The following is a 16,031-nucleotide window of genomic DNA, read 5'->3' on the forward strand; positions in this document are numbered from 1 at the left end:
GTTGCGGAAATGGGGGAAGTCCCTCCCTAATACTACATCGTAGGGCAACAGGGGTACCACCCCTACCTGCCATTTGACCTTTCCTACATCCGTGACAATATCAACCTCTGCCGTGGGGTAGGAGTGGGTGTCACCATGTATACATACAATATCAAGAAGCTGCCTGGTATCTACTTTCTCTGGCTGAAGCAGAGCACTTTTTATCAAGGTAACTTCACTCCCAGAATCAATCAATGCTTGTACACTCTTCCCCTCCACCCTCACTGGTCTTAAATGAGTTGCATCAACAGCACTAGTAACCACACACATTTTTGAACAAGTCAACACAGTCTTGTGTAGGGCCCTGGCTCCTACATCACACTGCATGGGCTCTTCACCCTCTGGACAATTACGCGCAAAATGTCCCAGCTCGTGGCATTTGAAGCATCTTATCTGTTCCTCAGTCTGCTCTTGTGGCCGTAATGGGAATTTCGGGTGCCTGTTACCACCATAGTCATATTGTCCCATGCGGGGTACAGGGTTTTGTCCTTTGCTTCCGGTTTTCACGCTTGTCCGGTTGTTAAGGGATCTGGACTTTGGCTGTGGAGAAGTACTACGTAGCTCCTTAACAGTCAAATACCTCTCAACCAGACACATCATCTCCTCTGGATCCCTCGGGTCCCCTTGGCTGACCCATTGTCTCAGTTCTGTAGGCAAGTTCCTGAGAAAGCGATCCATGACCACCATCTCCATTATTTTAGTAGCAGAGTTGATCTCAGGTTTCAGCCATTTCTGAGCAAGCCTCAGCAACTCATACATCTGGGTCCGTGTAGGTTTACCCATGTCATAAGCCCACTTATGAAACCTTTGGGCTCTAAGGGCAGGGGTTATGCCTATACGTGTTAGAATTTCTTTTCTGAGTTGTACATAGTCCTGGGCTTGGTCATCAGGTAAATCTTCATAGGCTTTCTGGGGTTCCCCACTTAGACAAGGAGCTAGTAACCCCGCCCACTGGCTTGCTGGCCAGTTTTCTCTGGTAGCAACCCTCTCAAAAGTAGTGAGATAAGCTTCCACATCATCTGCCTCTGACATCTTATGCAGGAAATCAGTTGCTCGAATACGGGGCCCCTTATCCACAGTAGGGCTCCCTGCAGAGGGCGACAGCACTTTCTGCAAAACATTAGCAAGGACAGCTCTGTCCTCATGCTGGGCTTCTCTCAGGTTTTCAACCTGTGCAGTCAGTAAACGATTAGTCTCCTGCTGTACAGCAGTCGCCTGTACCAAAGCCTTCACCAGCTCTTCCATCATAACACCAAGGCAGACGACTAGTATGAAGGTACTGTACTGAGTGGGTGTCCCACGATTCACAAACAATCTTCAATATGCAGACTGGCAGAGACTTTGCATACCCACAGACCTTTTATGTGCTGATACCCGCATTCTCCACCATATTGTGATCCTGCACCCACACAGGGTACCAAACAGCACGGTCCTCTAGGGTATTAACGCCACATCTCAATTAGGTAATCACCCACGATTTATTTGTAGTCCACGTATGAAGATATTTACAGGATTACATAGAACACAAATTCTCTACAAACAAAAGCCTAGCTCGTCTGAGCGCTTACTAACATATAACTTCCCTCACTACACAGGGTCTAAAACTAAACAAAACGTAATCCCACCAACCTTTTTGATGGTCTCTCTTGAGCAAAGCAAGCCCTGCTGCTTCCAAACAAACTCTCCCTCTTCTGTCCAACAGGTCAGGGTATATTGCAGCCAGTGCAGCTAATTACCTGCAGCTGACCAGTGCATTGGAGTCAGCTTAAACTCCTGGCCTGGATCCTGGGTCAGTCCAGGTGCATGTAAACTGCGGGGCGGAGCACCAGCCTGCCCTATATGTCATAGAAAACCCTGCAAAATCGAGGGGGAATGTATACCCCTTCCACAACAACACCCCGCACCTTGTTACAATACATACACCATCCCTCACTCCCTCCGCTAAACCCTTCACCTCATGCAAAGCTTTTACAGCAGGGTCACATAACAATGCGTTACTTGATCCTGCTGCATGAAATTAAATAAAGATTACTCAGGAATATTTTGTGAAGTATTTGTTAATTCTCTGTTTGATCATTGACATGGTAACGTATCTGTTTGCCTTGTTTTCCAGATAAAATGTGGATGCAGAATATTCTCATTGGCATGCAGAATGGATCCTGTACACGCACCAGCGGGTACCATAAAGTCAGCTACATCTGTGCCCATTTGATTGAAAATTATAGTTTTTACTACACATTCACTCTACCGCCATAATTACACTTAAAAAATTAGCTTTTTTGGTATTTAATGTTCCAACACAGAGCAGCAATAAATGCCAGACATGGTTTTGTTCTGATTTTCACCATGGCTTTGTCATTCTGTGTACAACAAAATGTAATGGTCCTCTGCGTTTAAAGGGAAGATAAAGCAATTCAGACTTAATACAAATAACTCTTATAAGATATTCCTACAACTCACAGAATACAGGGTCAGATACATATGTCAGATAGCCATAGGCACAGAAGGGTCTATTCCAGGGGTAGGCAACCTTTTCCCTTGATGCTTTGCCAGCATTATGACTGTAAGAGCATTATGGGAGATGTAGTCCACAACATCAGGAGTGCCGAAGGTTGCCTACCCCTGGTCTATTCAATAAAAGCATCTTGTAATTCATCATCAGTAAGGCTGGTCAAATTTACTGGTGTAATGTCATCAAGATGAGGGTCTTCTGCAAAGCAGAAGGATTCAGCAAAACTGGATGAGGAACCTCTGTGCATTAGGGGCATTGTCAGGGGCGTAACTAGAAACTACAGGGCCCCGATGCCCCCATAAAGATTGTGAGTTCTTTTTCCCCAAGCATCTTATCAGTGCCATCTTAATCCCCAAACAACCTGCTTGTGCCATCTTTGCTCCAGCTTGCCAGTGCCTCTGAACCACTTTGCTGTGCCATCTTTTACCCCAAACAGCTTGTCTGTGCTATTAGTGCCCCCCCAAACATACACTGTGGCACACATATGAGGATGATGATTATTATTATTAAACGGACCTTTTGTGAATCATGATCTTTGAATTGGGGACCACCTCCGAATCAAGCGGTGGCAGACACTCGAGTTGTTCAGAGCTGTTATTAAGGAAATCCATTTCAGGAAGCTGCAGATTCATTTACGTCATAAAGTAAATGCATTTTACTACCAGGACAATATACATTCTATAATATACATTACTATACCCACTGACTCCCTTCCTGATGTACTTTGACCTAATCATAATACTAAGAAGTCTAATTTCTATTATTTTTAAATGTAAATATCTTTCTCAACCATTATAACTACCAAAGTCTTACTCTGATTCAATTCCTACCACAATCCCCTTTCATCTGTCCTCCACACGATATCGCCGTCATTCACCACAAAATCATATCTAATAACAAATAAGCCCGATTTAACCATCCTGCCCAATTAAGCTCTAAATTAAAAACCAAAAAACATAAGCCCTAAGCTTTGGGTAAATCAGTTTTGCCACCCAAAATCCTACTAAACCTACTTATCAAATCATTTGAAATTTTACAGGTTATAACGATTCAGTCAGAATTATGCAGCTAGAATACTACGGTGGAGTGTCCTCCAGCTGTTATGGGGGAGCCCGCTCTGTCAATGCCGCCAGCCAGAACATAATGCCGCCATGATGGCAGCAATAACACTATGCCGGAGCACGCTCCATTAACATCGGCAGCCAGAATACTATGCCCATGGTGGGGCAAAGGTGATGGAAACCCCCCCCCGCTTAAAATTAGGGGGTAGCCGATGGAAAATTTTTAACACTAGTCTACATCAACCAGCAAGCCAGAGGACTTGTTTTATCTTCAGAAATCTTGTAGTGCTGCCGCAACTGCAAGGGATTCTGCCATTATGGCAGCCAGAAGACTGTGCTCTATCCTTCTTGGTATGGAGAAGAGTCTGCCTAAAAGTTACTCTTTACATCAGTGCTCGAAATTCGAGTACTGCCTAGAACAGGGGTGTCCAATCTGTGGCCCTCCAGCTGCTGCAGGACTACATCTCCCATACTCCTCAGCCAGTCCCTTCCCTGAAAGAGCACTATGGGAGATGTAGTCCTGCAGCAGCTGGAGGGCCGCAGTTTGGACACACCTGGCCTAGAAGGTTTCTCTAGGACACACCTTGAGGGCCTTGCAACGGGAAAGGTTCTTTGCCCACTTTAAGCTGTCACATCTGCTCATGCTATTCTCACGTATATATAAAACCTAAAACACCGTGTTCCTTTGTGAATTAATCTCCCTCGTAATTAGCCATTTTCCAGTAGGACGGCAGGAAACAGACTTTGTACAGAGTCAGTTCACCGGACACAGGTTAATTATGTTTTTCATACTTACAAGGTACGATCCGATCAGTGACCTGGAAAGGATACAAACGACATGCATTTGAGTTTTTCTGATCCAAACTGAACCCCCCCTCCCCAAAAACCCAATAACCGAATTTGTCTGAACTAATAATAATAACGTTATAATAATAACGAGTTGTCTGAAATAATAAACTGCACATCAAACCGGAATTATGATCTCTGGTTTGAAGTTAAAGACTATTTTGCATTTTATTACATGTTGGGAGTCTATTTCGCACGGACGTCGCTGCATTTTACTGCGTCCAAACGGGGGCATGCATTGTTTAGTTATTAGTCTCATTTCACTTCTCCCCAGCTGTCTTTACTGAAATCAGGAACCATTAGCACATACACTTTCTGCATGAACTTAATCAGTGGGTAAAGCAGAAGCCAACTGCATGCATGCTAGCAAAGTATTAGTGTTTCGAGGGCGTACATGAGATAACTAAGCACCCGCGGGTGTAGCAGCATCCTTACATCGACTAGAATCTTACTGTACGGAGGACGTGTGAGAACACCACTGCTTTCATTACTGGTAGCAACTGCTGGATGAGTCAAAAGACAGATGTCTCATTTTCTAATATACCTAAAAAAGAAGCCCTAGGTCTGAAAAGCTTGCACTCTAAAGCAAATAATAAAGTTAAATCATCTTCACAAAATTTTCTTATTTTTCTTTCCATGACTAACTTGGTACAAATCCATACTATTTTCTGGTTTGCATGCAATAACATGCACTGAACGGGCTAGATTTAACATGAAAATAGGGCTGATGATACAAATGTTTAAGTAGTTTAAAAGATAGAGTAAAAATGTATCTATATATTCCAGATCGTCTATTAATTTTGTGAATTGACATTTTGAGTCATTTTGCAGCATTGCTTTTATAGGATTGGATGTGCATTATTGGTGTAAATGCCTAATCTCTGACTCCCAGTTTATTTATGTATAAAAATAAAATTCTAGTTATTAGCATTACATTTTCTGAGGTTTCATTGTGGAAATATGCACTTACAAACTGTCACTTAATTTAAATCAGGTCCTAATAGACATAAAATATTATACAAATGAATCACCTGAGAAATATAATACTTAAACTCTGGACACCATGGAAAAAATTTGCAATACTGCACCAAAAAAAAAAAAAAAAGAGTGATTTTTTTAAATTTAATTTACAAAAACAACAGTTTCAACATGGCATCAATGTAAAATCTGCAAATGATTGCAAATTTAAATAAAGTCCTTTCACAGCAATCTTCTGTCTTACAAACAAAACATTTTATGGGTTATTATTACTGCTCCACGTCATTTTCGCTTTGTAAGGTCTTCATAGCCAATCCCCAGAGCGTCATACCGGAAAAAAAAGGACCTTCAGAAGTCCGGTACACGGTAGATGAAACACGGTTAGATAAAGGTTCGTTGCAGTTATTCTCCAAAGTGACTAAGGAGGGTCGAATCATAGATATGTCCGAGGCCAGAGCTTCATCTGCGACCGGCACCTCTACTTCAGAAAATGTGTAGCTATGAGAGGAGTCTGCCAGATGAGGTTTGGAGGTTTTCACTTGGTCCACGGTCATTTTGTCTGGTCCAGTGAATTCATGAACAGTCGTTTGCAATTTACAGTAAGAATCTGATGTGTTTCCTGTGAATTCCGTTCTTGTATTTCCTACCGAGTTGCTGGGCACAAAACATGCAGATATGTCCTGCGGCAATGGAACTGCTTTGTGTGACTTGTCCGGGTCGGACGATTTTTCTGCGTTTGAGAATTCTTCTGTTGTATTCTGCCTGTCTTCCCCGGCTCGGCAGTGCATGGTCTTATGGCGTCTAAGGACTGCAGAGCGAGAGAAACTTTTGTTGCAGACGTCACACGTGTAGGGCTTTTCTCCTGTATGACTTCGGATGTGTCTTCGCAAATCTCCCGAGTCACCAAATTTTTTTCCTAACGACGAGAAAATAAATAAGTAAATAAAAAGTAAAAAGCAAGGCAAAAAGTAATGTTAAATCTTATTTATAATAATGTGGAAACTATTTAAAGGGACACTCAAGACAACAGCACTTTAATGCAAACAAGAGCTGAGAGGTCTCTTTAAATATATGTACTGCCCCCTTTGCAAATGCATGGGGAGAAATTCTCAGAAGCCCCCGTATGCATTTGCCCCTTCCCCCCCTTGCTAGTTGACACGTAGTATGCATTTAGCCATTGTGCGTAGTAAGGGGTCCCACTGATTTCAATGGGAGAGCATTCCTGCCACTGATTGGCTACTTCAAGCAGCCAATCAGTGACATAAATCAAATGATCAGGGAGCTGCAGATTGTGGACGTGTGTCTGTATATAGAATGCAAAGGTTCCATATAAAGGTTCCATATAAAATATTACTGCCATAACACAGATCATATCTGCTAAGAAATAATATTTATATTCCATTACTGTGTAAGATTTGGGGAATGAATGCACTCTGCAGTTTTTGGGGGTCATTGGCAAACACCATATTCACAGGCCAGCTCCACGTTGCCCGATTCTCTATTAACTTGTGCATTAACGGAACAAAAACAAAATCTTCTAAATCAGAATAAGACAATAAATCAGAACATCTGATAAGAAGATACTCTAAGATTTCTAGTTGCTGAGAATATATTGTAATTTTCAGACTGCGCCACCTGCTGTGATACACAATAACGTATAGAATATATATATATGGTATTCAAATAAACTCTGTTAACCCTTATGATCCTGGAACAGATGTGCTTACCACATGTGAGGCAGGTGTAAGGTTTCTCCCCCGTGTGCCTGATTCTGTGCTTGATCAGTTTCCTATTCATGTTGAAGGATTTCCCGCACTCGTCACACGTGTACATTTTATCGGCTGCATGAGTCTTTTCGTGCTCCTTCAAGTTGCTGACGTTACTAAAACCTACCATCAGGCAAAAGAAAAAGGGAAAAAAATGATTAAAAAACATGCCACACATTTCTCTTTATGTACTTGGGTCCCACGAGAACGTAATCGTCTTTGTAGCTCAGTTCACTCCGTTCCGTGATTTTAAACATGCATCAGAAGTTTGGAATCAGAGGACCGTGTGAGGAAGCTGCTGATTAAAGAAGAACAGCTGTGAAGGAGGCCGTGTCTGGCAGGCGATGCCTTCAGACGGAACAAGTACCTCTTCCGCAGATATCGCATAAGTGAGGCTTCTCTCCGGTGTGGATTACAATATGGCGCTGGACGTCCCCAGAGACTGCGAATCTGTAACATAGTAAAGGATTTAGTTCTAGCAATAGCTTCAATACAATGCGGATAGAGAGACAGAGTCAATGTAGTGTATAATGCAGCGGATGTAATGTATATTATATTGCAAGTCTACGCTGCATTAAGAGTATTCATTGTGGTTAATCTCCATTTTAAGTAGCCAATACAAAAAACAATGCAACGGTCACACCAGGCAGCCTCCTGAACAAAGAATACTTATAAAAGTCAAAAGGAATACATTAAATACGCCAACTTTGTAGAACTACATTGCAAAGACTGCATCCATGCAGCTTACAACCCGTACACAAAGTGTTGTAACGCGAGATATGTTGTGTTTTAGATCACATTGTGGCAGCGGAGTATATATGATATAAAACAAAGACACAACCAGTGAGACTTGCACTGAGAATTAGTTTTACGAATATATTTTAGCTATAGTAAAAAAAGTATAGTGTATGTTGCCAATGATCACTTATAGTTGGTTATTCTTATCTCATGACAGTTGTAGTATAGGAACACCATTAGAATCTAACGGATTTAAAGGATCTACTTTATCTAAAAGCAGATAAAACATTTTGTGCTTACATTAAAACTTTAGGTATACCCTTTCCCAGTCTCCTGATGGACACTTGATATGAAGCGATCTATATTCTATATAATCCAGATAATGAAAACCCATACGCACCTTTTCCCACAAATCTCACAGATATACGGCTTCTCACCAGAGTGCCGGCGTAAATGAGTTTGAAGGTTTCCAGCCTGAAAAAATAAGAGATCCATATCACATACTCGGGAACTGAAAACATTTCATGACAGCAAGCCTGGCCATGTCAGGATAGAAAACGACTAGCAAGCAATCAGCGCCCCCTAGTGGAGAGACATTGTACACGCACCCTTCAAACACCATGTGAACAAGATGAAAAAGCAAATATAGGTCAGGATATTCACTATAAAGTAAAGTAAAAATAAACATTTATGTTTATTTAAGTGATTTAACAACCCTGTCCTTCAAGATATACCTTATCACTCCTATTTAGAGTTCATAAATTCCTTATCCAAACTCCTACCTCAGCAGTAATCTCCTAGCTATCTCAGTCATGTCTGGTTTCCTCGGCATAAGATCCTATAGTTTCTTCAAAAATAGCCCTTCTTTTTACCAATCTCTCCTGCAGGGGTGGCTCCTATCTCATGGGTGGTAAGTGAAGGGACCAAGACCCCCCCCAAGGCAAAGATGTCAGTCAGTGTCTCCCTCACATTACGTGCTGTGTCCGGATGGAAAGAGTGTGGCCGGTGGCACAGATCATTGGTTCCTATTCTCATCGTTATTAAGATGTTACCCATCACCACAGAGAAAATAGGTATGGTGAAGGCTCTCGGTGGTTCATTGTAGCTGGGGGAGCCTTGAGGGAACAGGGACATCTGATGTTGGCAAGGAACAAGATGGGCTCTTTAAATGTTTAGGAATCCAAAGAGTGAAGCAGCACAAAGCAATGTATAAAAAATAAATAAATGATTAAAAACAATGAACCCACCTGTGAAAAGTGTTTCCCACAAACGCTACATTCAAAGGGTTTCTCACCTGGATGGGAAAAGAGGATATTTAGTCCAACAGGTTTATGCCAACCTTAGTGAACACCCGCCAACAGCTAGGGTTATGTATCTTTGGTCTACTACAGTGATGATAATGAGACATCCAGTTGGGAGATACCGGACACGGCATGAACCTATCCAAAGCCCAACCATTTAAACTGACAAACGAGCACAGCGTGGACCTGCCACCTAAGGGACTTCTGGCATCATGAAGACCATTTTATTCTAAACTGCCGATAGAACGTTCTTGCTCTACCTTTTCCAGTGAGATACACATATTTGGTCTAAAAGTGACTATTTTACCTCATCAGAAGTCTGTTCTTTTTCCATTACTTTGGGTTTGTCCTCTAACTAGACCTGGCAAGTCAAAGCCAAGGTTAAACCTTCTAAAACCTAAGATGCAATTTTCACATTTAGATTTTTGGCATGTATGTGAGACAACAAATGATCCCCTTATGTGTAATTGCACTAAGCCATGTCAAGATTGTAAGCTTGCGAGCAGGACTCTCTCCGCCTAATGTATCGGTTTGTCTTAGTCTGTCAATTCTCGTCTTGTCATACCACATAGATATATGTATTGTAAGAAGCGCTGTGAAAATTGTTTGCACTATATAGATTAAAGATAATATGTGATCCACACATGAAACATTCACCTCTCTGTACCTGTGTGAGACCGTTTGTGTAACTCCAGGTTACTCGGGTGCTTGAAACTCTTTCCGCAAATATCGCACACACAGTGTCTGTTTGAGACATCTTGTTCTTCTATAGAAGAAGGACTCCCAGGTCGGTCCTCCATCGCCTGACCCAGCTTCTCAAAGATCTCCACATCTGCTTCTTTCTCTAAATATGAGCCGCAGGCTTCGTCGGGTTCCTTCTCGCTGGCGAGCACAGCTTCCTCTGCCGTGTTCTGCAAGACGCCGGCGGGTTCTGTGGACTCTTTGGCTGCCTTCTGAGACCTCAGGAAGTTTAATCTTTTCGAGTGGATTGCTTTTTTAAGACGCATTTCGCTGGGGAACTGTAAAGGTGATCTTTCTGGATCCTGGCTCGAAACAAACGTGTGTGAGAATGCAGGCAAAGGTTGTAGCGGCAAAGAATCAGACGGAGCAAGTATAGATACGGAATTATTTAATGCCCACGGCTGGGATTCAATCGTGTGAACGTCTGTACACGGATTTAACGTTGCGGATTGTTGCGCTGCTTTATCCGCGTTTTCCTTGTAAAACATTTTACTGTAAAAGTCCCGTAATTTGTACGGTTGATTTAACTGTTTCAAGTGAGTTTCCTTATCGTTTAAAGGGGCAGAGGTAGATTTTGGCGCGCCATTTGAAGGGACGTTGATCTTATCGGGTGGAGGTGCCTGGGAGGGTCTCTCTTCCGTTACCGTTTCTGTTAATAATGGAACGCTGACTTGCTCGTTGAGAATGGAAGTTGTGTATTCCGGGTAAGCGTCTGGAACCGGCACAGACTTGCTACATGGTATTGTAGCTACTTGGTCAACAGCAGAATTCAGCTTCAGGAAGCTGTAACACATGCCGAGGACATTCTGTACTTGGAGACATTGCGCAATGTCCAGCATAGCTTGTACATTATCATTATTCAAGTCAAGGTGCGAGGTATACATAAAGTCCAAAATCTGCCCTATTCCTCCAATATTTTTAATATCCAAATGAAAGACGTCGTTTTTCTGGCTTGAAGCATTCTGGAATAAAGACCTGCGGAAAGAATCAAGATACAGAACAATGTACAATACGCTCATTCAGGTGACCTATAGACCTACATTTCATGGTTCATATCAGTGATATGTTTTTATTAAAAAAATACACAAGGTACTACAGCACGGGTTGGCCTATATGATGGAGAGAATAAATTCCTCTTTAGAATTATTTATTGGAAAATGCTAAAAGTATATTTATTACAAAAACATATTTAAAGAAACACATGTCACTTTATAAGATATGGAATTTAGCTTCCATTATATATACTTCGCTAGCAAATGTACACACGTCAGCTATTGTCTCCTTGTCATTAGGTAGCTCTTTCAAATCACATTTGATCTTTGCAATACTGATCCTGGCAGATTAAAGCGAGTGGCCTAGACATAACACGTGAGGGGCCACATACTACACATTCGTACGGTATGTTTATCGCGCCGGTGGCTGCTCACTAAAGGACAGGATCGGCTCAATATGGCTGGTGGGCCTGACCATCTAATTGACAGTATACAGATGTGCCGCGCTGCATATAATGCCACCAGAGAGCACTGCGATCCTATAAAACTTTAGAGCTCAACAGAACGTTCATTCTTTGCACGTGAAACAAATGTCAGGGTCTGATAGCAGAATAAGAGTGGACAGTTGGATCTTTGAGAATAGCGAGTGTTATTGTTTTGGAGACATCAGGTATAAAAAGGTCAATTAACTTATGGATGCTTAGATGGCCAAAGGTGTCGGAACACTTGTAAATTAATTCCCGACACTGTTATCCAGCCTCTACCCGGCAATAAAGGAGAACAAATAACTTTTTATTAAATAATAATCATTAATATCCAGTCAACTGGCTGCTCCCTGAGGTATACGCATACAGTGGTTTTCTAATAAATAGACATTTTTTTTATCTGCAATCCCCATTATATACATTTATTTAGGGCAATGAACTGTAAATATATGTTTGCGAAAAGTCATGACATTCCCCAAAACAAATGGCGTGCTCTATAGTGTATCAATGTAAATATGCCTACAAGTCCTTCTAATTAATTCCTTCGACAACTCGTTAATAATAAGAAACACTTCCCACATTAACGGGAGAAAAAACATGAACCAGAGAGGTTTCCTTCAATAAGATCGCACTTCTCTTACTGAGTGTTTTGAGATATATATATATATATATACACACACACAGAAATGGACAAATGTAACATTATTCCTTAACCCCTTAAGGACAATAGGGGTTATTACTCGTAGTATATTGCGGGACAATGGCTCTTTTAACGTTTTTCAGTGTTACTGTTTAGCTGTGATTTTCTTCTTTCTCATTTTGTGCTCCCACACATATTATATATTGTTTTTTCCAGGACAAACAGGGCTTTCTTTAGATACCATTCATTTTATCATATCATCTAATTTACTATAAAAAAATGATAAAATATGGGGATTTTTTGTTAAAAAAATTACTTTTTCTCACTTTTTAAACAGAAAACTTTTACTCATCTGCAAAAACTAATGAAAAAACCTGCTAAATAGATTCTACTATTTGTCCTGAGTTTAGAAATACCCAATGTTTTTATGTTTTTTTGCTTTTTTCTGCACGTTATGGGGCAATAAGTACAGGTAGCGTTTTGCCATTTCAAAACCTTTTTTTCCAAATCTGGTAATTCTTCCCCCCATGTGCCATTTCGGGTATCTTTGAAGCCGGCCAATGCAATTTACCCCATCAAGTCATATATTTTTAAGAACTAGACACCCCAAGGTATCTGAAATGCTGGTATTTTAACCCTTTCCATGCACTAATTTTACCACCACCCTTTGTGAAACTTTATGGTAGTAAATTGTTTTTGTATTTTTTTCACACATGTTGTACTTCAGGTATAAATGTATCGCTCCTGGTATATGTCCGTGTCAAACAACCCCCCAATATGTGTTCAGTAACATCTCCTGAGCGCAGTGATACCCCCCCATGCATGGGTTTGTTGGGTTATTTGGGAGGTAAAATGCCGCCTTTGTGAGGTGTGTATTTTTTTGCCATTTAGACATCTGCCCCATGTCCCATATTTGGGACATCTTTGAACCCAGCCAATTCAATTTACCCCATCAACTCATATATTTTTTAATACTAGACACCCTATGGGCATTTGTAATGCCAATATTTTAACTCTTTCCATGCTGGAATTTTTGTAAAGATAAAGAAATTTAGGACTTGCTTATTAAAAACTTTTTTTTTTTTTTTTTTGGTGACAGTGGGGATTTTTACATGTTACCATATTTTTTTAATTTTTTTTAAACATTTTTGACCAATTTTTTTTTTTTTTAATTTTTTTTTTTATTACTGGTCGCTCTCATTAGTGAGCTGGGCTCCATTGACCTTGCATGGTTGGATGCAGTACCTGCATTCAACCTGCAGGAGGAGCTCGAGAGTTCTCAAGAGGGTCTGGATAGACCCTCTGTGAACTAAGATCTATTGTTAATGCCATCCTGTGAATGACGGCAACGTCATTCACAGGATGGCACTTGTGGTTGCTCCTCGGAGCAATCACAAGGCGATTGGGGGTCGGGGGGGTTGTGTTGCTACATGCCTCGATACTGAGGCATGTCAGCAACACAGTTTATGCTTAGGAAGCGATTCCGATCGCTTCCTAAGCAGTTTTAGCCGGGCGCCGCCGCGATCTTTGATGATCGGTGCGGCGGCGGCCATTTTTCTTCACTTGTGAGGCTTCCGTGGACGCTGCAAAGCCACCGATCGCGGCGAAAACGCAGCGATCGCGGCGATGCAGTTATTTAACGGCAGTTATTGTACGGGCATTGTCGTTAACACGTTGCACGGCAACCCCGTACATGTACGGGGATTGTCGTTAAGGGGTTAAAATACATGGTGTCAGCAAGAAGGTGGATTTAAAAAAAATTAAAAAAATTAAGGAATAAATCTGATTAGGTTCAATTAAAGAATCACAAGATGTTCTTGGTTTATGGATTAAGTCTAATCAGATCTCACGCCGGACAGCAGTCCATCTTTTTAGTCGCTGACCAAGACTCAGTATCTGGTCTGTATAGAAGAATTAAAGGTGTTCATTATCAGAATTAAAGGTGGTTTCATTATTCTCAAAACTGCTTGCTTTTGTTCCTAGAAAACTGGATCTAAAGATATATAAAAAAACTGAAGGCTCAAGACTTCAAACCAATTCCATGTAGAAAAGTGAGAGTGACGAAGCAGGCAGAAGAAAGATGTATTACTGAATTACCATCTATAGCTTTCTTATAGCTTACAGTATATCCATTGTAAGCAGACCTTTAATTACAGTTTTGGATGTTGCTTAATTTTATTTTTGTCTTTTAAATGACATGCAATTTAAATAAAACCTACAGTAAACATCTTAGGCATCAGGGCTACATCAGACAAATAAGATTCATCAATTGACACCTAACAATAGACTATGTTGTGTGCCTCGTACCTAAAGTACTGGCTGAAGGCAGCCAACACGTTCTTGTGCGCTTTAAAGCAGACGCCCTTTACCACGAGCATGCAGTCACAGAGCAGTCCTTGGATCCGCTGCTCATGGAGCTGTTGTAGAAGGTGGCAGCTATGACTGGCGGCACGGTCCATACTCGATAAGCATTTCGGAAGCCTGTACAAAAAGAGAGAACATGCTTACGACGATGGTAAGAAGCAGGTGCATAGCGTGGGTGGAATGGGTTAGAAACATAGAATCAGAAAAGCCCATCTAAACTGTTTCTGTTTTTCCTGATGTAGTGACGCAGACCTTATTCAGTCCTTGGTATTGTCTCTTACTACCGTATTTGCTCAATTATAAGACGACCCTGATTATAAGATGACCCCCCAAAATCTGAATTCATTTATGAAAAAAAGAAAAAGCCTGAATATAAGACTACCCTATAGGAAAAAGTTTTACCAGTAAATATGAATTCATGTAAACTATTTTTTTTATTTCCTTTTTTTGCAACCTGCCCCCCCCCCCCAGTTATGCACATCTGCCCCTAGGCTTGCCACTCTGCCCCAGAAATGCCTTATACCCCCTATATGCCACTGTGCCCCAGAAATGCCTTATACCCCCTATATGCCACTGTGCCCCATGATATGCCTTTTAACCCTCTTAATGCCACTGTGCCCCATGATATGCCTTTTTTTTTTTTTTTTTTTTTTTATTAGAAAAGTATAAAGTATACAGACAGAAAATTCATAAATATACCACTATTTTAAAGACATTCGGAGTCTAATATATAATCGACATACATATAGACAGACGCAGATATAAACATATAAATATATTGTTTCAAATAAACATTGGGGAGGAACCTCAGAGGAGAGAAGAGAATTATTTCCATTATATTAATTATTGGGTTTTTATTTTTTTATTTTTGTCTCGCAATGTCCTGGGCTTTTTTTAGCCAATTAAGGTAAGTCCATGTAGTTCTACCCGTTATATCGAAAGACCAGCTAATGTCCTTTTCCATATTGAGTTGATGGATCAGCTGAGATAAGTAGTGGTCCATATGAAACAACTCAGTAGATTTCCAATTTCTAGCTATTATTATTTTTGCAGCTGCTAGGCAGTGTATCACTAGCGGTCTTTTTTCTTTTGGTATATGTGCTATATTTAAAAGGAGCAACGCAGTCTTGGGGTCCCTATCGACTTTTATATTCGATAATTGATAAAACAATTCAAAGGCATATTTCCAAATTGGAGAAACTAATTTGCAAAGCCACCACATATGTAGAAAAGAGCCGTCTTGATCACCGCATCTCCAACAATTAGGGGCCACATGAGGATACATTTTATTTAATTTTTGGGGGGTTAAATACCATCTATATAATAATTTATATTGATTTTCTACTAAGTTTAAACAATGAACTACCTTATTTATTTGGTAGGCAGCTGTATTCCATTCTTTTAGAGGTATTTTTAAATTTAAATCATTTTCCCAGGATTTTAAACTTGTAGGTGTAGAAGTTTTGTTGCTTAATCTCATTAATTCATTACATTTAGTCACAAGTTTATTTATTTTTTTATGGGAAAAGATAACCTCAAGAAAATTGTTCAGAGGGCTAGTAGACAGT

The 16,031-nt window shown here is 40.7% G+C and overlaps 1 protein-coding gene across 1 annotated transcript; it reads right to left on the reverse strand.

The window, feature by feature from the left end:
• Positions 1 to 5,566: 5,566 nt before the first annotated feature.
• Positions 5,567 to 14,644, reverse strand: ZBTB49 (zinc finger and BTB domain containing 49). Its single transcript, XM_053458274.1, has 7 exons — positions 14,407 to 14,644; positions 9,909 to 10,957; positions 9,188 to 9,234; positions 8,341 to 8,414; positions 7,570 to 7,652; positions 7,164 to 7,325; positions 5,567 to 6,352 (listed from the first exon to the last, which is right to left on the reverse strand). The coding sequence occupies exons 1-7, from the start codon at positions 14,556 to 14,558 to the stop codon at positions 5,706 to 5,708; spliced, it is 2,214 nt and encodes a 737-aa protein (XP_053314249.1). The 5' UTR covers positions 14,559 to 14,644; the 3' UTR covers positions 5,567 to 5,705.
• Positions 14,645 to 16,031: the final 1,387 nt, after the last annotated feature.

Source organism: Spea bombifrons, chromosome 1 (genome assembly GCF_027358695.1).
Source record: "Spea bombifrons isolate aSpeBom1 chromosome 1, aSpeBom1.2.pri, whole genome shotgun sequence".
Lineage (NCBI taxonomy): Eukaryota > Metazoa > Chordata > Amphibia > Anura > Pelobatidae > Spea > Spea bombifrons.